We start from the raw sequence: 23,196 nt of genomic DNA, 5'->3' as shown, positions 1-23,196 counted from the left end.
GGACAAGGCTGACATCTGCAAGCGAGGGATGGCTACTGCCCCACCCCGAGTCAGACAAACCTCCAGCCTCTGGGCCACAGAGCTGCCTCACCAAGCGCCGCGCTGCCCAGCGCCAACGAGAAGACACCTGTCAGCCCACAGGCGCCAGAAAGGGCACCCTGAAGAGCCTGAGTGCACCTGACCCTGTCTGTTCTCCCAATTCACCAGCCAAATGAGGCACTCCCACTTCCCTAGGAGCAGAAAGGGGCTGGGAGTTTTCCTCCAGGGTGTCCCTCCGGGTAGAAACATGCAGAGCAGGAATCGTGGCAGAGAGGACAGGAACACAGAAAACCAAGCAAGTGAAAAAACAAGGCAATTATCAACTCCAGGAGAAACCTAAAGTTGTACCCAAAAGAAATGTTATCACAAACCAATACAGGGCTCAACAGTGAACAGAAACATAGTGCAGGTTTCAGCCAACATGGTGTTGACCTGCCAGGGAGAAGGCAGGCGAGGAAGCATAGGTCCATGTGGGTGATGCACCTTGCAGGGAAGACTAAGAGAGCTAACTTCTCCTCCACTGTAGGAAGTCAAAAATCAAGATTAGGAAATAGCATTATTTTTCTTTATTGATAAACATGAAGTTAATCACTGAAGAGATCCCTGAGTTGTGTGTGTCTGGGGAAGCAGGGACTGGCTGGTGGATTTGGTAGAGGTGAGTGAGATAAGGAGGTTCTTCTTAGCACTTCTGTATTCTCAGCCACACTCAGCATCACCAAGTCTGTGGATACCTCGTTCGAACACGTGCGTGGACACATGCTGAATTGGTAGCAGGGAAGGATGGAGGGGTGGGGTGGGGTAGAGGAGAGAAAACTGGATGCAGGGGTGCAACTGGGGCAGCATACCGAAGAGGACACAGCCTGAAGGCCCCACAAGGGGACAGGCCAGGGGGTCATGCCACAGAGATCCTTGCCGCCTTATTCTAGGTGCTGTAGGAACCAGGCAGTGAAGATCAGCAGAGAAGTGACCTGGTCACATTTTCTTTTAAAACTGGCAGCAGGGGAGTTCAACAAGATGAGGCAAGAATCCCGCCGCAGGTGCGGCAGGCGTCCAGGTGACATCAATGGTGGGAGCCTGAGCTTGCTGGCACTTGGTGTGGGGAGAGGGGACAAATTTGAGCCATATACACAAAGAGGTATTTTTTTTTTTTTTTTTTTAGAGACAGGGTCTCACTCTCGCCCAGGTGGGAGTGCGGTGGCACGATGGTGGTAGCTCACTGCAACCTTGAACTCCTGGGCTCCAACGACCCTCCTGCCTCAGCCTCCTGAGTAGGGGATTACAGGCGCGTGCACCACCATGCCCAGCCCTACTGAGAGAATGAACCACCTGTTACACATGAAAACGTAAGCTGCAAACTCTGCAACATGAAGACAAATGAGAATACTGAAGGTGTCACACAGTGAAGCTTTTCATTCTCAACTGGGAAAGGCCTCAGTGGACATTCACATGGTTTATTTGCATGATTAATAATCACATTTCCAACAGTGCATCAAGCATCTGAGAATAACATTATTTTGAGTAAAAGCAGACGCTTCCGGAGAGACCCCTCCCCTCAGGTCAGCCGCTAAATGTCCACCATGTCCAGCAGCGCGGAGAGATGGAGCGCGGAGGCCACTTCCTCTTCCCTTGAACTCTGGATCAGCCTTTGCAGGTGCTTCAGCCGCTCGGTCAGAGATGTGCCTGTTGCCTCCGTCAGCTGCAGCTGTCCTCCAGCCCTTTCATTCTGTTTGAATAAAAAAGAAATTGAGACCTGTGCTCTGTGAAGACCACCCTGGCCGTGTCAGACGCTGCAGTGTGACCTGCCGGGCTCCCCGCCATGCCCATCCAGCCACCTCCAGCCACGTGACAGCAGGTATCATCCGCTAGGGGCCTGCTTCTGTGCGTGCTCTACAGGGACAATTTCCGGTGTCATTTCTATAGAATGTCACTGTCCAGGGCTGTGACTATTGCATCACACGAATGTGCCGCAGCTGCTTAATCGGACTCCCGCTTTTGGACATTTCGATTCTTTCCACTGTTACGCAGCATCGTTAATGCCGGAGTGGACGATCTGCTCTTCTCCCTGCTGACGGGCTTCCTAGAGCCAGTCGGTCCCACAGCACATCAGTGATGGAAACCCTGGTTTTGTTCCCTTAACCACTAAAGGAAGGATGTAAGTAGAAGGACCATGGGCTTTGGGGCCAGTCAGAAATGAGAAGCAACTCTGCTGCTGACCAGCAGACACTCCTGGGTGAGGCCCTTACCCTCCTCACTCACTCATTCCCCTGAGGAAAAGTCGGTCCCAGAAAGGAGGCCTGCGTGACGCTGAGGCCTGCAAGTTTGTGCTGCACAAACAGAAGCCATGTTGCCACCTGCTGTTCCGGCCAGTCCTTACCGCACGTCAGCACAGTTCCAGTCCCATTCACCACTCACTGCACACACAGAACCTGGGACTTAGCTGGGTCTCCATAACGATGGGGTTAAGAAAAGGTCCAGCTTAAGCTAACAAGCGACTGGTCATCATAACATGATGAGTCACGTTACTTTCCCCGCCGTCCTCTCGGTCTTCAGTTCTAGCATAAATGCCAGTGTCTACCTTCTCACCTGTGGGCTGGCAGCGGCGGACGCGTTGATCACAGGTCCCATGGCCTGCGGCAGAGACACTAGTGTCTGAGGAAGGTAGAGGGGGAGGGAAGCTGAGTCCGTGCGTGCTCCGGAGTCCTCAGACAACCACCGCCGAAGCTGATCTTCACACCTGAAACCACATGTGGCCACATGCTCAGAAACGCATTTCACTTTTCTCTGTACGTACTTTGCTTTTTACCAAGGACAGAACTAAGTTATGCCATCAACTGGAAAGCAGAAAGGTACTTTTAAAAAATGTAATGTGGTCCCTTTAATTTATAAATCCAATTCATATTTAATGAGAAAGGTGGTATTAATCCAAAAACAACTATGTCTATGCATTACTTAACATTACTTGTAATTCTCTGATTTGGCTTATTTTGTCTATTTGATTTATTTTGGTTTTAGGTATCTATAATTCATTTTTTTCGCTTGATGGATTTCCAAAGTGTATGCATCACTGCTTATAATTTGAAATTAACTCAAAATAATATCGCACTGCCACCTAACACGCTCCAGACCTGTCTACTTCCACATACTTGTCTTTTCAAGAAAAACGACCTCATCCAAAACCACTTGAATTATACAGACCTAGGTAGATCTATTTTTAGAAATCAAGACACCTCCATTCCCTCTTCCAACACGTATTAGCAAGCCCCACCCAACGCCTGGCATCATTCCAGGAACAAGGATACACGCTGAAAACAGACAAGGAACCTCACAGGGAGACGGCCCAGGGTGGGAAGGGCAGGGGCAGGAAGGAGCCGGGAGGGCCTAACTGCAGAGCCGGAGTGCGCAAGGTCAGCCATGGATGCCGGAGGGTGAGCAGCCGGAGAGGCAAAGGGAATGGCGAACTCAGAGGCCCGTGGGCTGCCCACCGCAGTCCAGGAAGGAGCAGAGGTCAGAGGATGTGGGGGGCAGATCACACAAGGCCCTGCCCACCCTCTAGAGTCTACCCTGGACTCCAGGTGGAAGAAGCAGCCACTGAAAGGCTGTGAGCAGAGGAAGGCATGACCGCCCCCTGACACCGGAGAGGCGCCCACAGGCTCTCGGCATAGGCCACAGCCCAGGGCAGTAACCCAGAAGGCAGCGAGGGTGGCGTGAGCCGGACGGTGGCCGGGAAGGCATAACAGATGGTCCAGTTCTGAATACATTTTCAATAGAGCCCGGAGGATTTGCAGGTGGACAACTCTGAGGCACTTGGCCTGGGCAGCAAGAAGGACGGAGCCACCACCAACAGAGGCGGACACCGAAAGAGGAGCTGGTGGGGAAAACCAGGAATTGGACGTGGACACATTGGCCACGCGGGCTGCAGGAGGCTGGGAGAGAGGGCGGAGGAAGTGTCGCACCTGTTCTTGAGGAGTTCTGCTGTTAAGAGCAGAAGCAGGGGTGGTGGCTGGAAGGAAACGGAGCCCAGGTAGGGAGAAGCGCCAGCACGTTTCCGCGTCCACGCGCCGACAGGCACAATCTAGCTGGTGGGGGAAGGTGACGCCAGGGAGGGACTCACGGGACCAGTGCCCCCTCGTGGGTCGGAGGTGAGCTCCCAGCACAAGGGAAGGGCTGACTCGGCTAAGAGCTGGAGGGATTCCCCCCAGCAACACAAGGAGACAGGGAGGGGACAGGTTGGAACGCGGGCTGTGGCTGGGCAGGCAGGGGAGGCGGGAGGAGGACCTGTGGACATGGCCTTCCTTCTTCCTGGTTCTGTTTCTCAATAAACAAGGCCATGAGGTGACAGCCGTTCACAGGAGGGTCAGCCCCAGCTCCCGGCCCTCCCGAGTGTGGGACACACTGACGCCTCAGGCTCCCAAGGCAGGGCACTGGCGGCCGGCCACGCTGGTCCACACTCACCATCCTCTGAGAACACTCATCGGCCACCCGCATTTCCCACTGGAAAACTTCACACTGACTTCCATAGTAGGAAATGAAACTGACTTCAAATAATAAACAGTTAAAAACACACTATCTAGGGAACTCAACTTACGTGCCTCTCCTAACACTCGTCACTACCGCCCTTGAGGCCGCCTGCCCTCCCCGCCCTCACGCGGGCGCGGGGAGAGCTCCCCTCCTCTTCTCCTCCTCCAGCCGCCCATCCTCATGTGGAGCGGGCAGAGCTCACCTCCTGTTCTCCTCCTTCTCCAGCAGGAGGGTGCTCGACACACACTGGGCCAGGAGCTCCTCGGCAGACGCACGTCGCAGCAGGTCCTCGGCGCTGGGGACCCTACGCTCTCGGCCGCGCTCGGTGCTCCTCTTCCCCTTGTGGTGCACGTGAAGCAATGGAGCAGGAAAACTGTTTGCCGGAGGATGGAAAGGCTTCATCCCCAAACTGCAAGTACATGATTGGAAATGCTCACGGTCAGGAAAGAGGGAGGAAGGGTTCCTAGAGCCTCACGCAAAGCATGTGGACACAGCCACACGCGTGCATGCATCCACGGGTACAAACACACGTGCCGCCCTCCTGGGACGAAGCGTGCACCTGTCGGCCCCACGCCTGCCTTGGGGCTTCTCTCCAGCTGGGAGCAGGACGCAGAGGTAAGGTGACCTCCACCACCGCAGCATGGGGAGACTTTTCTCCCAGAAGCTTCAGCTCTTGTTGAGTAGTGGGGCTTTTGCAGCCTCTCCACTCCGTGTCTTTCTTCCCGTCCAAGGGTTACAAACAGACTCTCCATTTTCCCCTAATATTGGCAAGGGTCTTATTTTTTATATTTCACTCCTGAATCCCTCTGGCAGTAATGTTTGCAAATGTGGGAGAGAAGGCATTTGACAGTTTCCTGCACACACATGCCACTACCTGTCCTTTCCCCGCTAAGCTGACCCTTGCCACGTGTGTTCCACTTCGGGACATTCTGTGCCACTTACTCCTGCACCGCCACCTGGCTTGAAGACTGTGGCTTTACTCTATGACCTGTTATCAGGCCTTGCTACTTTTATTTAGAATTTTCTCATCCACTGCTACACATTTTCTTATCCTGATGAATTTTAGAATTAACTTGTCAATACAATACCAAGGGAAAAAATCCTTTTGGGTTTTGATCAGAAAGGCCCTGACTTCACGGAGAACTGACGTCGAGAAGGCCTGTGCCTCGGACCCTGAGAGCCCTGGCCGTGCATGCCCACATGTCAGGGCTGCTGTTTGCATGAGAACTTCCGCACACGTTGCGGGTCCGTCCATCTGATCACCTTGCTGAACTCTGGTTCTCGGGGCTGGACTACTCATCTTCTTCTTGAGCTGACAGCTGTGCTGTCTGGAAATGACGTTTCTCCTTCCTCTCGGTATCTGCCTGTCCCCCCACAGCCCTGGCTTCCAGGACAACAGTGAACAGGACTGAGGCTGGTTCTGACTTCAGCCTTTCTCATGTTCTACCAAGAAGCATGATTTTTCTTCTTTTTTAGTATTTTTATGGTAAGTAGTCTTACTGAGTTAAAGAATTTTTTTTACCCAAGCTTGATAAGAATTTTATCAGGAGTGCATATAAATTCTAAGAAATGTATTTCAACACCTACTGACATGATCACGTATTTTTCTATTAAGGCAGCAAATTATACCAATAGATTTCTACTGTTGGTACTATCTGCCCCAGGAGAAAGCCTGCGTGTGGTTTATCTCAGGTGCTGCACGACCACAGGTGCTAACATTTCCTGGTTATTTCTGAGCCAGGTGTAGGAGATGAGGTGGCCTGCACTTTCCCAGGGAGGTACGATTTCAGGTCAGGCTCATCTGACAAGTGGAGTGAGATGTGTATGACTTCTCTCTGCCCTAGAACAGTTTCTACTACCCAGGAGTGATCTGTTCCTTGAGGGTTTGTCGCGATCTCCCCACAGTGGACTGGACTCCGTGCACAGGAGGGGAACGGCACGGTGTAAGAGGCAACGGAAACACACACTGAACACGGATCGCACCGTCCCTGGGTCAGCTGTAGCTCCTTCTGCGTCTGCAACCTGGCTTGTTCCCACGACAAAGGAACATCGTACTTCTTCAAATCATTTTTAAAAAAATATACACATATCTGACCATCTTCACTCAGTGCCTCTGAAAAACAGTATGAAAACAAAGAGTATCAAACGAGCAACAGATAACCACTTCACATTTGCTTAAAGTCACTGATGTAAGGATAAGCCTTTCTGATGAGTTGAAAGTCAGACAATGATGTGACTTCCATGCTTCAGTCAAATATCCTGAGTGTCCCTGTGTTGCTCAAGGTCGGGACAGGCTCCGTCCCGACTGGCAGGGCAGTGACGACCACTCAGAGCCACAGAACCTAACTGGGCACCAGCCTGGGGGCTACTCCAGGGAGGTGCGTTCAGGCTGCACTGGAGCCTCCTGAGCACGTCCCCCCGTTTCTCAGTCACCTGGAAGTCACTGGCTTGAAGGAGGCAGCCCTGAGCAGGGATGGGTGGGGACGGGGGAAGCAGCAGCAAGTGAACACCTTTCTTTGCTAACACGGAACCCGGGCAGGAGGAGCTGGCTCCCAGCGCTAAGCGCAGCCCACCTGATGTGACGGGCAGCCGGGGGGGCGTCCAGTCTCTCAGCTTGTGGTTGATGCACAAGGCCACGACAGCGTCCCACGGGATCTCAGTGACCGCAGGCCCCGCCCCCGGGTCTGGGGAGGGGTTCCTGCTCTTCCACCGGCGGTAGGTCCTCCGGAGCAGGTTCTCCACCTGGGACTGCAGGACGGGCTGCGTCTGGCGTGAGCTGGGGATCTGTGCGGCGTACTGCACGACCATGGAGCATACGGGTAGCCAGGGCGCTAGGGAGAAAGTGCCTCGTTGGTCGCAGTTTTGGCCAAAGGACACAGGAAAATCTACATGGAAATGTTCTCAACTCTGTATTTTCTTAGGAGAAGGCAACTGTGTAGTTGAGAAATCTGCTTTCGGATCTAAACACAGCAGCTGTTGGGGGAAAGGGCAACTCACGCCCAGGGTCCAGGTGAGGGACGTGACAGTCACCTGGTGGGTCCGCAGCAAAGGTCCACCTGGACCCCGACTGTCCAGCCTGCAGCTGCATCCAGGGACCTGGACTCTCAGCAGCCAGGTGAGTCAGGTAAAAGCACTCTTGGCTTCTCTTGGGGACCTCAGCCTGGCCAAGGGCACAGAGGGCTCTAGCCGCTTCCCTCGGGCTCCTTCCACAGTGAGCATCCGTCAGACCTACTGAGCCCACAGCCCACAGTGCAGACGGGTGCCTGAGGCCCAAAGGGCAGCGTCTGTGCCAAGGCCCTGAGCTCACTCCCTCCTAACCGTTCGCAGAAGGAGCAGTTCCACGCTGCGCTGGGCTCAAGCCAGCCCAGATGACCTGTCGAGTCTGTGTCAAAACCACCTGAGAGCCTCACCCAGGTATAGCCAGAGCCACAGGCCAGAGGCTTCTTGGACAAAGAACCCGGACTCATGTCAGCGCTGGGTGCCGTGGCCCCAGCAGTCAGTAGCTCGGGGACAGGGCCACGTGGTCACCCAGGTCTGACCCAAGCCCGTTTATTCTGAAAACTGGGACCCTGCCAGGCAGGCAGGATTCGGGGTTGGGGTTCCTACCGGTCCTGAGCAGACCCTCAGGGACCATTTGCTGGTGGGGAAAGGCCAACACTCTACAAAACCTGGCTCACTCTGACCTGGGAACCGAGGTGGGTGCAGCAAGCACAGCACAGTCGGGGATGGGCAGGTGCGCGGGGGAGTGGACGTGTGAGCGCACACCAGGCCCGAACCAGACCCGCCCACCGCTCCTCGCGAGCACAGGCACGCACCCCCCGGGGGCGGAAGGTCCATCTGCGGAAGCTGGAACCCAAGCACGGCCTGCTTCAGCCAGGCCAGGTGCTCAGGCGTGTTCCAGTGCAGGTGAGGAAGCAGCTGGCTGCCCCCTGCCTCAGCAAACTCGGTGACAGGCCAGGAGAGGTCACACAGCTGTTCGGAGGACACCACGGATGCCAGGAACTGCAGCACACTGTTGAATAGCTCGATGACGGTGCCGGGCTCCTGCGCGGCCAGGCCACCCAGACGCCTCTCTCTTCTGTCATGGAAAAAACGGCCGCTGAACTCACGGCCAATCCCATCTTCGATGTACTGAATGAGGGTCTGACAGCAAAGGTCGAGGGCACGGGGGCAGCGGGAGACCAGCCACTGAACCGCCTGTGAAACCTGAGAGCAAAGACAGTGGCAAGAGACCTGGCTGGAGGATTCATGGTTTCTCAAAAGCACCGTCTGAAGGTCTCAACACTTCTCCTGCGGCCAGCGGACCCCCGAGGGCTGCCTGTGGTGGGTGCTCTGGGCTCTCAGCCACAGCACCAGGAGCTTGCTCTGTGGCGGGACCTGCAGACACGCCCAGCAGGAGTGCTGGCGAGGAGCGCCAGGTCCCACCCGGCCCTGAGGAGCGTGGCCGGCAAGGGCCCGGGAAGGGCCCAGGCCCTCGGGAAACCAGTCCTGCATGTGCCCCTCACCGTGCACAGAAAGGGAAGCCACGTCCTCTCGCTCTCGGAAGAACTAACTGATTCACTACCTGCCAGGATGCCGTCGCCCCGCAGTTATCCTTCTCCCAGTGGTTACTTTTATCTGAGTTCCTGGCACCTCTTTCCCTAAATGCAATTGTCAGCACAGACTTCCTTTCTTAAGGAAATCTCAGATAACATTATTTCTTCATATATCCCAAGTTCAATTGTCCTAGAAAAATAATTTGTATTTTTTTCTATACCTTCAGATATAAGACATGAATATTCGGTCACATTTTAAATTCATAAAAACAAAAACACTAAAAAAGTTTACATGAATAATTTGTAGACAGCAGTATTATGGACAAACTTAATCTTCTGATTTCTGCTTATATTTTTAGAAAGTTATCTGCATAAAACATAAAATTAAAATCGCTACAGGGCATGGTGTGTGCCTGTAGTCCCAGCTACTCGGGAGGCTAAGGCAGGAGGATCATGTGAGCCAGGAGCTGGAGGCTACAGTGAGCTGTGATCTCGCCTGTGAACAGCCTCGGCACTGCAGCCTGGACAACATGGCAAGACCACATCTCTTAAAAAAAAAAACATTTATAGACACTGATATACACTAAATTCAAAATAGAACAAAGGGGACAAAAATCAAAATATCTCAATGGACCTTTAAAAATGACAAAACCTTACCTTAGTGGTACCTTGTAGATCAATAATAGAATCAGGGATCTCAATAACAGTGTAATCTGAAATCAGCTTAGCTGAAACCAAATCCTGCAGCATCAGACCTTTTAAGAAGAACAGAGGAAGGTCACGCATGTTTTCTCTGGGGTGCACGCGTGCTGAGGCATCTCACTGTGCCAACCCCACCCAGCCCCGCAGTGGACAGTCACCATGGGGGTTCCTGGCCCAGTGATTCCTGACACCGCACTGTGGCTTTCCCCAGACCCGGGGCTCTACCCCTTATTAAACACCACTAGTGCATGAGACTTTTGTCACAAACCATCCTCCACTTCCTTTTCGACGGCGTCCCCTCCCGGGCTGGGCACCAGCACCACCAGCGGCAGCGCAGGCTGGAAGGGCTTGGCCTGCAGGAGCTGCTTGAGCTGCAGCAGGGCCGACAGCCAGTACACATCCTCCTCCGCCACGTCCTCGCTCTTCGTTCTGGGGGGCAGCAGCAGCACAAGCCCGCTGGCTCCCAGGAGGTCCTTCTGCATCTCCACTGCATCAAGGGCACCGTCACTGAGGGCGCCATGGGCCACCTGCAACAGCACAGACCGTCAGGATGTGCACACCAGTGCACACGTCAGAAGAGAATGGCCCACCCAGAGCTAGTGCAGTCGGACCGGCCACCGAGGACACAGCTGGGCCGGCCCTCCCTCCAGGAGACTGTGAATTAGTGCCAGAAACAACCAGTCAACACATAGCTCAGCCTACAGCTACAACTGTGTTTGATCACAGGCATAACAACAGTTAAGGCCCATGATGGGGGACACAAGCTAGCAGCAGACAAGGGTGGTGACACATTTCTAGGAAGCAGCGAGCAGATGGGACCCATCCCTGGGTCAGAGAAGCAGAGGAAGCCACACTTAGCGGCCACAGACTGGCGGGAAGGAGCAAGGCCCTAAGAGCCTCTACCACCTGCGGGTGGCCTCTGAGCACAGTCCTGAGAGATCAGCTGCAGGGCGTCCTCAGGCACAGGGTGGGGACTCGCACCAGCTGCCCCAGGGAGATGCAACAAGCCCTTTCCAGAAACACCCAACAGTCCAGGGAACAGAGCCAGACTCAGACATTCGGGAGCCCAAACGTGTCCCCAGAAGGCTGGCCTGCCACTCAGTGACCTTCCACCCCAACCCAAACACAGGGCTTCTCCGCTAGCCTTTCACAGCCTCACTCACGTATGGACAGTCTTGGCTAACAAGTCCGAGGACAGCCTCCAGCGTAAAAGAGAGAAACTAGAATAACAGAGCAAAAGAAACCCAGAGGAAACAGACACTGCATAGAACACAAGAAAACACAGGCCAAGAAAACCCTAATTCCCTCAGAAAGGTAAGAGGATGAATCCAAAAATCGTATCAAGATGCTATAAAAAAGTCAAAATAAGGACAAGAAGAGGAAATGATAGCATATATGGAATGAAAACTCCGTAGGACATTTGAAAAATGAAGTCAAGGCAAAGTCCCGGAACACAGTGTGGAAGACGAGACTGAAGACAGGACGGAGGGGGTGAGCACCTCGGGCTGACTGACGAGCTCCGGCTCCCGGGTGCTTGTGAGCAAACAGGACAAAGGGAAGGGAAGTGGGCGCCAGAGATAAACGTCCCAGAAGTGAACCCAGAGCCTGCCCCTGGAAGGAGCCCGCTAAGCCCGGATGATGCGCGAGGGAAGCCCAGTGCCAGCAGCATCGGAGTGAATTTTCAGAACCCCATGAGAGAGACAAACCAGGCCACACGGAAAGGAGCAGAAATGTCCTCATCTCAACAGCCACAGTGGACGCCAGGTGACAGCAGAACAAAACTGGAAGGAAAATACGTCTCTACCTGTAATTTCACAAAGCTGGCTAAACTATGAAGCAAATGTGAGAATAAAATAAATGCACTTGCAGAAAGAAAAGGACTCAGAAAATTCCCATCCCAGGCATCCTTCCTTTGGAAGCAACCGGAAGACACGCATCACACAAGGACTAAACCAAGAGGAAAACACCACCGCTGCTGCTGCTGCTGACAAGGCCAGGAGGCACATGGCGCCTGTCAGGCGAGTTCCACATGCCCTGCAGGTGCAAACATGTCGCCACGATACAGTGACACGGTAGTTGCACGGCCCTGGGCAATTTATTTTAACTTCTCTGAGTAAAACAGGGATAAGAAGGAAGGGTACTCCTACACTCCTACACTCCTACGTAGGTGTCACTGAGTCACAGAGCAGGCGGAGGAGCAGGGACCCTGCTCAAACCCTGGCTCTAAGGCACGTGCTACCTGGACGGAGAGCCCAACGGCAGCCACCAACTGAGAGAAGACGATGCATCTGCTTGGAGGAGGGCTCAGGAGAGAGGGGACATGGATGGACCAGGTGAAGGAAAAGTACGTCTGGAAAACTTACTGAGATATATATGGCCCATCTGATAAAAATTAAAGAGCACACAGAAAACTCTGTAAGTGAGAAAATAAGGCAAATATTTCTTGCAGAAAAAGTAAAGAAACATGGTCACGGAAAGAACAGTGCAGGCTCTGAGGTGAAAGGCACAGAAACATCAAAACAGGCTGGGCATGGCGGCTACTCCGGGAGGCTGAGGCGGGAAGCTGCAGTGAGCTATGACTACATCACTGCACTCCGGCCTGGGGGACACAGCGAGGCCTTGTCACTAAAAAAAAGAAAAAAAAAGACTCGAGTTCCCCACTTACTGAGGCGACACAGGGTGACGGTGCAGCTACCACGGGAGCAGGAAGGCTGAGTGGCGCCACGCACAGATCCCACTCCTCAGCGGTGTGCTGTGCTGTGCGGGTCCTGGTGGGACCCGTGACCCCTGCCCTGCCCTGCGGGTGGGCCTAGCGCCTCACTTCTAGAAGACAGAATCCAGCAACAGTGACAGGAAACAGTGTCACTTCCAAGATCAGGTCAGAGACTCTGACTTGCACCTGGGCTCACCCTCTCACACTCGCTGCTGACCGCTGTGGAGGCTGCGCGGCAGGAGCTGGGGCAGCCGCTGGCCACAGCCTCGCCAGCATTTTGGTTCCTGCCTCGTGGGAAACCCTGAGCCAGAGAACTGGCGCAGGCCCAGCTGGACTCTGACCCGCAAAGCCGTGAGATAACAGGTGAGTGTTGTGTTAATCAGCTATATTGGGGGTAATTTGTTACGTAGCAGCAGGTAATAACACACTTATTTTCAGAGAACAGCTAGACTGGATTAATCGAGAGACGCAGTGTGAGGTGTGTCTGGAAACACTGCAGAAACCCAGCCCTGAGGGGCAGCTGCTGGCTCTCAGCACACGTCACATGCAGCTATCTGACTTTTTAACTACATACAAGTGTTACTTTCATTACAAATCTTAAAACCAAAGTCAAGAGGAACAACAAACTAACTTCCGGTAGGTGAACTATGACTTCATAACCACAGGAGAAAAGGGGTAAATATGCGCCGAGAAGTCACTGTTGCCCGGGAACGCGAGGGCACGGGTGGCTCCGGTCACCTGTGTCCCTCCTTTACGTTTTGTGCCTAAGGTTTTCTATGTGTATTACTTCTAGCAAATGCGATAATAGTATTGAAAACCGCAAGAAACAAAACCCCATAAACAAACTATGATTTGAAAAAGTCCTAAGGACAAAGGGAACACAAACTGGAACACCTCACGCGGACGACCTGGGGTGCTGCAAAGGCGACTGCTGGGGGCAGCGGTCTGGGCCACGGAGGCCACGGGGCTGGCAGCTGGGGGCAGTCGGTGGGCCAGGGGGCCTTCCTCCAGGCATGTGGCCCCGCTCATCCTCCTGGGGGCGTCAAACAGGCAAGGTCAGGGCCTCGCCCAGGCCACGGACACCGGGTCTGCTCCACGCTGAACCCTGCGCCCTGCCCTGCACTGCTATTTCCATGTATATAAACAGGATACCTCTGGTTTTATTTCTAAACGCAGAGGCTGAAACCCAAAACTCATTTATGCAGGTTTGCATCTAATGAGGAAATAGATTCTTATTAAACAAAATCTTCTCTGGGAGCCAGCTAAGCTCAATATTATGTGAACACCTATAGAGAGTAAAAACTTGAGCTTCAACCAAGAACTGAGGACAACGTGAACGTAAAACAGAACAGCTGAACCAAAACGCCCGATACTGAACCTACATACTAGCTGGGATCCAGCTTCGTGAAAACCGCATAGGATTAAAAACTTGTTCTTCTGGTAAAACCTGACGTGTCGGGAAGCTGTTTTGACACGGCCGTCAGGCATTCCTGGGGAACACTCCGTGTCTCTCATCCCCAAGTTAACTACCAGAGGCCCACGGAGGCCAAGGCTTCTAGATTATGTACAAAACATCCTAAGTGCACCCGTATGCTGTTCAGGAAGGTTCCACGTCTTCACCAAGTTCTCCAAGAGGTCTGTGACAGCCACGGCCCCTGATCTGCTGAATCCAGCCTGGCCTGTCATCACACCAGACAGGACACTTGCTTCTGAGCCTACGAGTCTTTCAAAAGCACTTCAGGGAATAAAGAGTATTTATAGGATTCCAATGATACCTGGGAGTGAGGGAAAATCATGAAATTACAGAAGTGAAAACACAAAGAGATTGTCACTCACCTTTATACACACGTTAACAGAAACCGCCTGACCCCCTCTGCCGCTGAGCGTGTTGAAAAGCGCAAGCGTCTGAATCCCGCCAGCATCGCTGCACGTGGCATCTGCCAAGCCGTCATCTCCCATGAACTTGACTTTCAACCAATTTGCTAGAATTCTGTAGATAAAAGAGAATAATACATGAGGAATCTAACTCTAAATTTGAACTACAAAGATTTCCAGGAAAAAAAATAACAGAGAAAAATGCCACAGATCCAGGTCCATAGACACCAAATCTTACTTTGAAGCTGACCTGGACAGAACAGGCTGTCATCTTAACATGGAGCGAGGCGCACTACGGGGCTACTTATTTGGGTAAGAGAAGAGGGCATGTCTGGAACTGGCTCATTCTAGCGTGACTTAAGATTCTGAGCAACTGAAAATGTCCCTACAGTTTGAAGTACATGTTTTATAGAATCAAATTTCTCATGCCTGAGACCTTAAGAATTCTTAAGTGACACACGAACTGAACTTAGTAAATCAGAAGAGAGCTGTTTTAAGAAATGCATCACCATTTAAATGCATCTAAAATGCCACAACTCTTTTCTTTGCTCAGCTGTCCTGTGAAATAAACTTCATGACTTTCTTTTTCTATAGGCTGCATGTGTTCCAATAGTAACCACTTAAATGTGTTCTGGCCGGGTGCAGTGGCTCACACCTGTAATCCCAGCACTTTGGGAGGCTGAGGTGGGAGGATCACTTGAGCCAGGAGTTCGAGACCATCCTGAGCAACATACTGAGACCCCATCACTAGAAAAAATAGAGAAATTAGCCACGTGTGGTGGCACATGCCTATAGTGCCAGCTACTCGGGAGGCTGAGGTAGGAGGAGCGCTTAAACCCAGGGAGTTGAGGTAAAAGTCAGCTATTGACACGCCACTGCACTCCAGCCTGGGTGACAGAGCAAGACCCCGTCTCCAAAAAGAAGATTTTTTTTAATTAAAAAATAATGTGAGCCGGGCGCGGTGGCTCACGCCTGTAATCCCAGCACTCTGGGAGGCTGAGGCGGGTGGATCGTTTGAGCTCAGGAGTTCGAGACCAGCCTGAGCAAGAGCGAGACCCCGTCTCTACTAAAAATACAAAGAAATTAATCGGACAACTAAAACCATATAGAAAAAATTAGCCGGGCATGGTGGTGCATGCCTGTAGTCCCAGCTACCTAGGAGGCTGAGGCAGAAGGATCACTTGAGCCCAGGAGTTTGAGGTTGCTGTGACCTAGTCTGACGCCACGGCACTCACTCTAGCCAGGGCAACAGAGTGAGACTCTGTCTCAAAAAAAAAAAAAAAAAAATAATGTGTTCTGCCAGGCACGGTGGAATGCAGTATAGTCCTCCTGCTCAGGAGGCTGAAGTGGGAGGATCACATGAGCCTAGGAGTTCAAGTGCAGTGAGCTATGAGGACGCCTCTGCACTCCAGGCTGGGCAACCAAGCTCTAGACCAAGAACCCATCTCTTTAAAAAAAAAAAAAAAAAAAAAAAGGCACCGTGTTCAGAGAACTTGGAACCCTCATATATTGCTGGTAGGATGTAAAATGGTGCAGCCCCTGCGGAAAATAGTTTGGCAATTCCTCAAAGACTTAAAACGCTGAGTTACCATATGCTCCTAGGTATGTAACCAAGAGAATCACAAACATTGTTCATGCAGTATTTATCAACGAATGGTCACAGCAGCCTTATTCATAATAGCCCCAAAGGGGAAACAACCCACATGCCCACCAACCGATCGATAGATAAATAACGTATGGTACATTCCCACAGTGGAGTATTCAACCACACAAAGAAGGAATGTGGCACTAACACATGCTTCAACACGGATGAGCCTAGAACATGTGACATTAAGGGAATCTGCCAGGCACAAAGACGACATATTACAGGCCTCCACTTCTGTAAGATGGAGAAACCCACAGAAACAGGAGCACACCCGTGGCTGTCGCGGCTAGGCAGGAAGAAGCGGAGGCTGCTAAAAAACACGGTGTTCTCTGTAAGTGAAAATCTGTTCTGGAGTTAGATAATGGTAATGGTTATGAAACCCTGTGAATATAACTGAAAATCACTGAAATGTACACTTTAAATGCAAAGTTTATATGAATTACATTTCAAAGTTATTAAAAAAAAAAAAGTAACATGTTCTACAGTTACTGTAAAAGTATGATGTGTGTAAACTATTTGGTTATAGAAAATAATGCCATGTTGATTTTTTTTACTTCTTTTTTAAAATGACAAAAGTTTTTTCTAAGGGAAAAAAATCAAACTACAGCAAACTGTAAACATCTTCCCCAAGAGTCTAAAATGAAATCAGCTCTAATCAATATACCTTAACACAGCTTTAAATAACAATCAACTTTCAAATGCTTCATGACTAAGACTATTGCTAAGTTTACAGAATAAAAATCGAAATAATGAAATCAGGCTGGGCAACAAAGCAAGATCCCATCTCTAGAAAAAACAGAAACACTAGCTGGGCGTGGTCATGGCGCCTGTAGTCCCAGCTACTAGAGAGGCTGAGGCAGGAGGATGCTTGAGCCCAGGAATTTAAACCTGCAGTGAGCTACGAACATGCCACTGCACTCCAACCCAGGTGACAGAGCAAGACCCTGTCTCAAGAAAAAAGACAAAGAAATAATCGACTCTGAAGTGTCAACTTTAAATCATGAACAAAAGAGGCTGCAAGTCCAAGCATTAAAATGTAACCCTACGCTTCAGTTTCCACGAGAGGAAGCTCCCTGTTCTCTCGGGAGAAGGCACTCCTCCGCTTGGCATTCCAACCCCACGGAGGGAAGCCCTCCCTGACCTGCCAGGACTCCCCGGGGACTGCTCCTCTCCATCAGGCAACACCAGCACCAGCTTCCAGAACACGCGCTCCCGCCTCCCCGGGAGGTGCTTGGCCACGAGGGACGGCAGGTCCAGAGGTGCCCACGCCGCATCACTGGAAGGGACAGACCACGTGGGTCAGCGGTGTGCGAGTCCCGAGCAGGAGCAGCACACGTGACGGGGAAGGACAGACCTCAACAGCTGCTGGCGGAAGTGCTGAACCTTCATCTGGTGAGTCGTCCGGGTTCTGAGCCGCCTTAACCTAGGAGACAGGGGAATGACACCACACCTACCTGAGGCTGGTTCGTGCCCACAGCAGGGGCTTAACAAATATTTACTGATGTTTCTGAGTGAAAAGTAATGCGTTAGTAAGTGTCTCCTGGTGGGGAATACTTAGGAGACTGAGAAAAATTGTTTTTGCTAAAGAAATGGGTTAATCAGAGGACTCTTTCATTCCATAAATATAAATTCAGTATCTACTGTGTGCTGGCTATGGAGATTCAGCAATAAACACACAAAAATCCTGCCCTTCTAAAACATATTCAGGGGGAGAACGAACAGCGTCTGCAAGTGGCTGGTGTGGCACGTAGGAAGTGCCGATTATGGGCAAGCGCTGCCAGGTGGGGCAGGAGCCAGGGTGTGTGCTGTGGTCTCGCTCAGGTGGTCAGAGGAGGTCACGTGCGAGCAAAGACCTGAAGGAAACAGGGAGCTGCGGAGGGGATGGCCATGCCATGCCAGGACCGGACCTGGCATGTTTGGGAGGAATGTGGGGCCTCGAGGAGAGGGGCTCAGTCCATGCTGCAAAGACCCAGGCTGTAGCACAGGGATGTTAACGAGGGAGGTGAGCGACCCCACAGGTGTCAGAGGACACCGGTGAGAAGTGCTGGCAGTGGGTGGAGACACCTGTCAGGCCCAGGCACATTCTGAGAGTAGAGCTATAGGACGGTGGGTCAGAGAGAGAGATGCAGGCCCCGGTTTGTGACCTAAGCACCAGGGACGGGTGGGGTCTGTGAGCAGGGAAGGGGCAGGCTGCAGGAAGCTTAGGGTCAGAAGCTGGACTGGGAACTGGACATCGAGTCTGGAAGGCAGGGACGAGGCCCGGACTGGAGATGCCAAAGGGACAGTCAGCAAGGCAGTCAAGGGAGATCCCAGGGGACAGGACACACAGATGCTGTGATGCCAGCAGGAGGCCAGACCACTGTGCCAAGGTGGCCAGGGGTCAGAGAATGCACCCCACGCCTTGGCCTCACAGCACCCACCCCCGTTACAGATGGAGAGACGGAGCCCCAGGAATCTGATGGGGTCAAATAAAACCCATGGGGACAGTTTCCAGAGAGAACAGCCGGTGACAACCAGGAGTGGCAGGGAGGGCTGCACCAAAGGGCCTCAAGGGAGACACTTTGAGGGGAGAACAGAGCCGCCATGACGCTGCCACAGGAAAGGGGTGGCCTGCGAAGGAGGCAATGGGAGGACAGAGGGGACAGGTGGGCGCAACACAGGCCAGTGCAGACCCTGGCTCCCCAGGGAGGAAGGCGGGGGGCACCTCGACTGGGCGCCAGGAGAACGGATGGTTCTGTGCCGGATTCTATCTGCAGGGCCCGAGTCTCGAGGCCAGAGTCCTCTGGAATCAGAGCCTGGTCTCCTGCAGAGCGAGCCACACCCACGACCGGGGACAGACGACCTCAGCTCGCGTCCCTGCACCTCCGTCTTCCTCCACACGCGCGCATGGACTCAGCTCCCGCCAAGCCAAGTGGGACTGGCCCCGAGGAGGCGGGGCGGTGAAGTGCTGACCTGGTGCAGGAGATGCCCACTTTCCCCGCGTGGCCCAGGTCCAGGAGGCCCTTGGCCAAGTTCTCCTCAGCAATGGGGCACTCTGCGCTGGGTGCCAGCGCCCTCAGCCGGTCGTTCACGTCCACACAGCAGGGGGCCGCGGGGAAAGCCCGCATCTGGCGCCGCAGTTTCTTCCGGGCTGTGACAGCTTCCCTCCACCTGGGGATGCACCAACGTATCATCACTGGGTGTTTTCGAGGTTCACCCAGAAGATGAAATGCAAAAACATGCCCAGCACCATAACACAGGGAAACACGCTTGTTGGCCGTATGTTTAGGTCTTCTCCAGCAAGCCTTCAAACTGAGAAACAAGTCAGAATTAAGACTCAGGCGAGGGGAAGGCAGGATATCACACGAGTGTGTCAGCAGTGAAGCTGCTGAATTGAAGAGCTGACAGCAAATGACCTTTGCAGGCCAGTAAGGCAACACGGATACCAACCTAAGACATGTTCACCCCTTGACCCAGCAACATACGACAAGAACTTTTCTCCAAACCCGTGTGCGTGTGTGCAGACACATGAAACGTCTGTACAAGGATGGTCACTGCAGTGCTCTCTGTCACAGCTAAGCAGAGAAAGCCACAGAGGAGTCCATCCACGGGAACCAGGACAGTCACCTAAGGGACATTCTCACACCATGGACAACGGGGAGAGCAGGTCGTGCTGCCCTGGTCAGGTGTCCACCTCACATCAGACTGCGTAAGAGAAGGTTAGACCAAGGTGGGGGACACGCTCCCATCCCTGTACCGACCATAAGAAGGGACAGGAAGTATCTGGACGGGTACATAACAGCTGCTACTTCTGAGGAAGGGACAGGACCTGCCGTGGAAGGGAGACTGACTTCTCACTATATTCCCTTTTATTTATTTATGTTTATGTTTTGTAGATGGGGTCTCACTATATTGCCCAGGCTGGTCTGGAACTCCTGGCCTCAAGCAATCCTCCTGCCTCAGCCTCCCAGAGTGCTGGGATAACAGGCGTGAGCCACCACGCCCGGCCTATATTCCCTTTTATACTGTTGCAATTGTCAAGTACACTATTACTTATTTTAAATTTTATTATGAAATGAATCACACAACCACATGCCCAGTTTAACAATAAGTCAAACGCCAGGATATTCCATGCAGTTGAGGGTCATTGCCATGACCAGCCCCCGCCTGTTCCCAGAGGAGCCACTATGCTCAGTTTATGATCATTATTTTCCTTCCTTTTTTTTTTTTATTTCAGCATATTATGGGGGTACAAATGTTTGGGTTACGTATATTACCCTTGCCTGACCCGAGTCAGAGCTTTAAGCGTGTCCATCCCCTAGACGGTGCTCACCGCACTCATTAGGTGTGAATATACCCATCCCCTCCTCCTCCCTCCCACCTGCCTGACACCCGATGAATGTTATTGCTATATGTGCACTTAAGTGTTGATCAATTAATACTAATTTGATGGTGAGTACGTGTGGTGCTTGTTTTTCCATTCTTGGGATACTTCACTTAGTAGAATGGGCTTCAGCTCCATCCAGGATAATACATTTCCTTCCTTTCTTTAGAGTTATACTATTACGTATAAATCCAAAACAATCTCTTCAGTTTGAATGTACACTATTGGTATGCTGTGTACATTCCCCTGATAATTGCTTTTCCCCTCGCTACTTACCTTTTGAAAAATCATCCGTGCGGTGGACACAGCCGCAACTTGGCCCCTGCACAGCTGTCTCCCTGTGTTCAGTGCAGAGAGTGAACAGCAGGCACCTCACACGTGTCTGCTAGATACAACCACCCCCAATCTTGTTCCTTACTTATCCCCTTAGTTTGCACTGTTCAGGAATATGTGAGTAAGACTGTTTCCATTAGAGTAGGGTCCATTATAGGTATTCGTTGCTATAAACTGCTCCTCATCCTTTTATCACTGACTAAAGGAACTGACAGCTTGTGCATTCTGAATGTGTGGATTTTATCTGTAGGAACACAGGACTCACCGCTGTAGATACTTGCAGAAGCACTGAAGTTCCTGTAGTGTTTCCTTTGCAGTCTGGAAAATTTCTTCCACGAGGAACAAATCCACCAGGTGGGCACAGACGTCCTCACAGCAACGGGCCATGCGGGCCCTCTGGTCTGTCTCTACCGCGTTCCTAGGAAACAGAGCAGGCACCATGGCAGACACCGCACGGGGCCCACGGACGCCGAGGGCTTGCTTTAATAGCACGAGAGCCCGCGTCCTCAATGTTAGATGTAAATACACCTTCACTGCAAGAGAAGCTTTAAGGTTTTCATTTTTACGTTAAGTACAGATACCTGGAAGACAGGGAAAAGAACAAAAGTGGTACAGGGTGCCAGATTACACACCCAAAGAGGCTCTTGTAACAGTCAAGAAATAAACCTTTACCTCAACAAAACAGTTAGAACGTTTAATCGCTTATTTAATCATTATCATTTCTTAGAGACAAGGTCTTGCTAAGTTGCCCAGGCTGGACTGCAGCGGCCGTTCACAGGTGCGACCATAGCCTCGGACTTCTGGGCTCAAGCAATCCTCCCACCTCGGCCTGCCCCAGCTGGTACTACAGGCACAAAACCACTGTGCCCAGCTTAAAAATTTAATTTTTAAATGACCATTGAGACAACTGCAAAATCTTCTCATCGGCAGTACCTAACGTTTGCAGTTAGAAGTGTCTCAAATACACAGTAAATGCCAGTGGCTGACAAAGATGGCCAGCTATAGTCATGTGGTGCCGGCCCTCAGATAAAACCAGTATCTCAAAGAAATTTTCTAATAAAATTCTGTCAACCAAGAGAGCACAGAGGACTATATCAAATTCATTTGGTCACAAGACCAAACTAGCTCAAGCAGGCAAGACACGTTCCAATCGCCCACGTGTGGCTGAGCTAAACCGAAGGCCCCAGGCACTGCGGGACCAGCACCTCACTTACCTCAACTCCCGGGAGCAGGTGTCCCTCGCGCACTCCATCACCACGAGTTCCATCAGCTCCGCGGCCAGGCCCTGGCTCAGCTGGGTTAACACCAGTTCTCGCTCTTGTTTCAACCTACAGGGAAAAGACAGCGCACAAGGGCGATGTTTCAGAATAAAAACAAGTGATCACTTTCCTCCTCGACCACGCAGATGAGGACTGTGCCGAGCTGCCTGTGTCGGCAGCTCCCTGACACCACCCTCCCCGTTCCGTCCCGTCTGGGGACTCCCACTCCCTGGGCCTGAGTGTGTGAGGGCTCCAGTGACACGCAGGGTCTGACGGCAGCACGGGCCAGCACTCCCGTGTCCACACGCTGACCGCCGTGGCCCGCTCACCTCTCCTCCTCAGCCCGCCGTCTCTCCTCCTCCCTCCGCTCCCTTTCCTCAGTCACTTCTTCGACGGCAACGTGCCTCAAGATGCCCGTGGTTGCTGCTGCTAACAGATCCTCCACGGCAGCGTTTGAAACTCTAGGCAGAGCAAAACGAAGAGCATTCAAAATCAGAGAAAAAACAAAGCCACGTAAACTATGTAACTAAATTTCTAACATTGGCAAGAAAAAGAAATACAGATTGAGTACCCCTAATCTGAAATCCAATACTCCAAAATCTGCAATTTTTGGAGGATAACATGACACTCAAAGGGAATTGCTCATTGGAACATTTCAGATTTTGGACTTTCAGATTAGGGATACTCAACTGGTAAATATAAAGCAAATATTCCAAAATCCAAAAAAATCCAAAATCCAAAATACTTCTGGTCCCAAGAACTTCAGATAAGGGACACTTAAACTATACTTCTTTGGTTTTCAGCACAAAAATTAAGCCCACTGTTAGACACACATAATCTACCAAAACTGACTCACAAAGAAATAGAGAATCTGAATAGACCCGTGACCAGTCAAGAGACTGACTCAGTAATCAAACGCCTCTCAACAGGCTAGGTGCTCACGCCTGTAATCCCAGCACTCTGAAAGGCCGAAGCAGGAGGATCGCTTGAGGTCAGGAGTTGAAGACTAGCCTGAGCAAGAGTGAGACCTTGTCTCTACAAAAAACAGAAAAATTAGCCAGATGTGGTGGTTGCGCCTGTAGTCCCAGATAGGAGGCTGAGGCAGGAGAACTGCCTGAGACCAGGAGTTGGAGGTTGCTGTGAGCTGTGATGATGCCACCATACTCCAGCATGAGCAACAGAGTGAGACCATGTCTCTACACAAAATAGAAAAA

General features: G+C 51.9%; 1 protein-coding gene across 2 annotated transcripts in view; it reads right to left on the bottom strand.

Annotated features, from left to right (window-relative positions):
- Window positions 1–1,476: 1,476 nt before the first annotated feature.
- The window catches only part of MCM3AP (minichromosome maintenance complex component 3 associated protein), a 44,371-nt gene continuing 22,651 nt past the window's right edge, over window positions 1,477–23,196 (bottom strand). The window contains exons 15-29 of one of the 2 annotated variants that reach the window (XM_012652691.1): window positions 22,312–22,443; window positions 21,938–22,051; window positions 20,989–21,141; window positions 18,980–19,177; window positions 17,382–17,450; window positions 17,169–17,303; window positions 14,344–14,497; window positions 10,063–10,321; window positions 9,750–9,847; window positions 8,373–8,763; window positions 7,131–7,388; window positions 6,541–6,670; window positions 4,760–4,966; window positions 2,623–2,773; window positions 1,477–1,762 (exon numbers count right to left, since the gene is read on the bottom strand). In XM_012652691.1, the coding sequence (XP_012508145.1) occupies window positions 1,604–1,762; window positions 2,623–2,773; window positions 4,760–4,966; window positions 6,541–6,670; window positions 7,131–7,388; window positions 8,373–8,763; window positions 9,750–9,847; window positions 10,063–10,321; window positions 14,344–14,497; window positions 17,169–17,303; window positions 17,382–17,450; window positions 18,980–19,177; window positions 20,989–21,141; window positions 21,938–22,051; window positions 22,312–22,443 (2,608 nt within the window). In that variant the 3' untranslated portion in view covers window positions 1,477–1,603. Of the gene's footprint in view, window positions 1,763–2,622; window positions 2,774–4,068; window positions 4,116–4,759; window positions 4,967–6,540; window positions 6,671–7,130; window positions 7,389–8,372; window positions 8,764–9,749; window positions 9,848–10,062; window positions 10,322–14,343; window positions 14,498–17,168; window positions 17,304–17,381; window positions 17,451–18,979; window positions 19,178–20,988; window positions 21,142–21,937; window positions 22,052–22,311; window positions 22,444–23,196 lie in introns of those variants that run through there. The other variant, XM_012652692.1, reaches the window with a different exon arrangement.

This window comes from Propithecus coquereli, unplaced genomic scaffold (genome assembly GCF_000956105.1).
Source record: "Propithecus coquereli isolate 6110/MARCELLA unplaced genomic scaffold, Pcoq_1.0 Scaffold399, whole genome shotgun sequence".
Lineage (NCBI taxonomy): Eukaryota > Metazoa > Chordata > Mammalia > Primates > Indriidae > Propithecus > Propithecus coquereli.
Note: the sequence above shows the minus strand (reverse complement) of the source record. Positions and strands in the feature narration are given on the sequence as shown.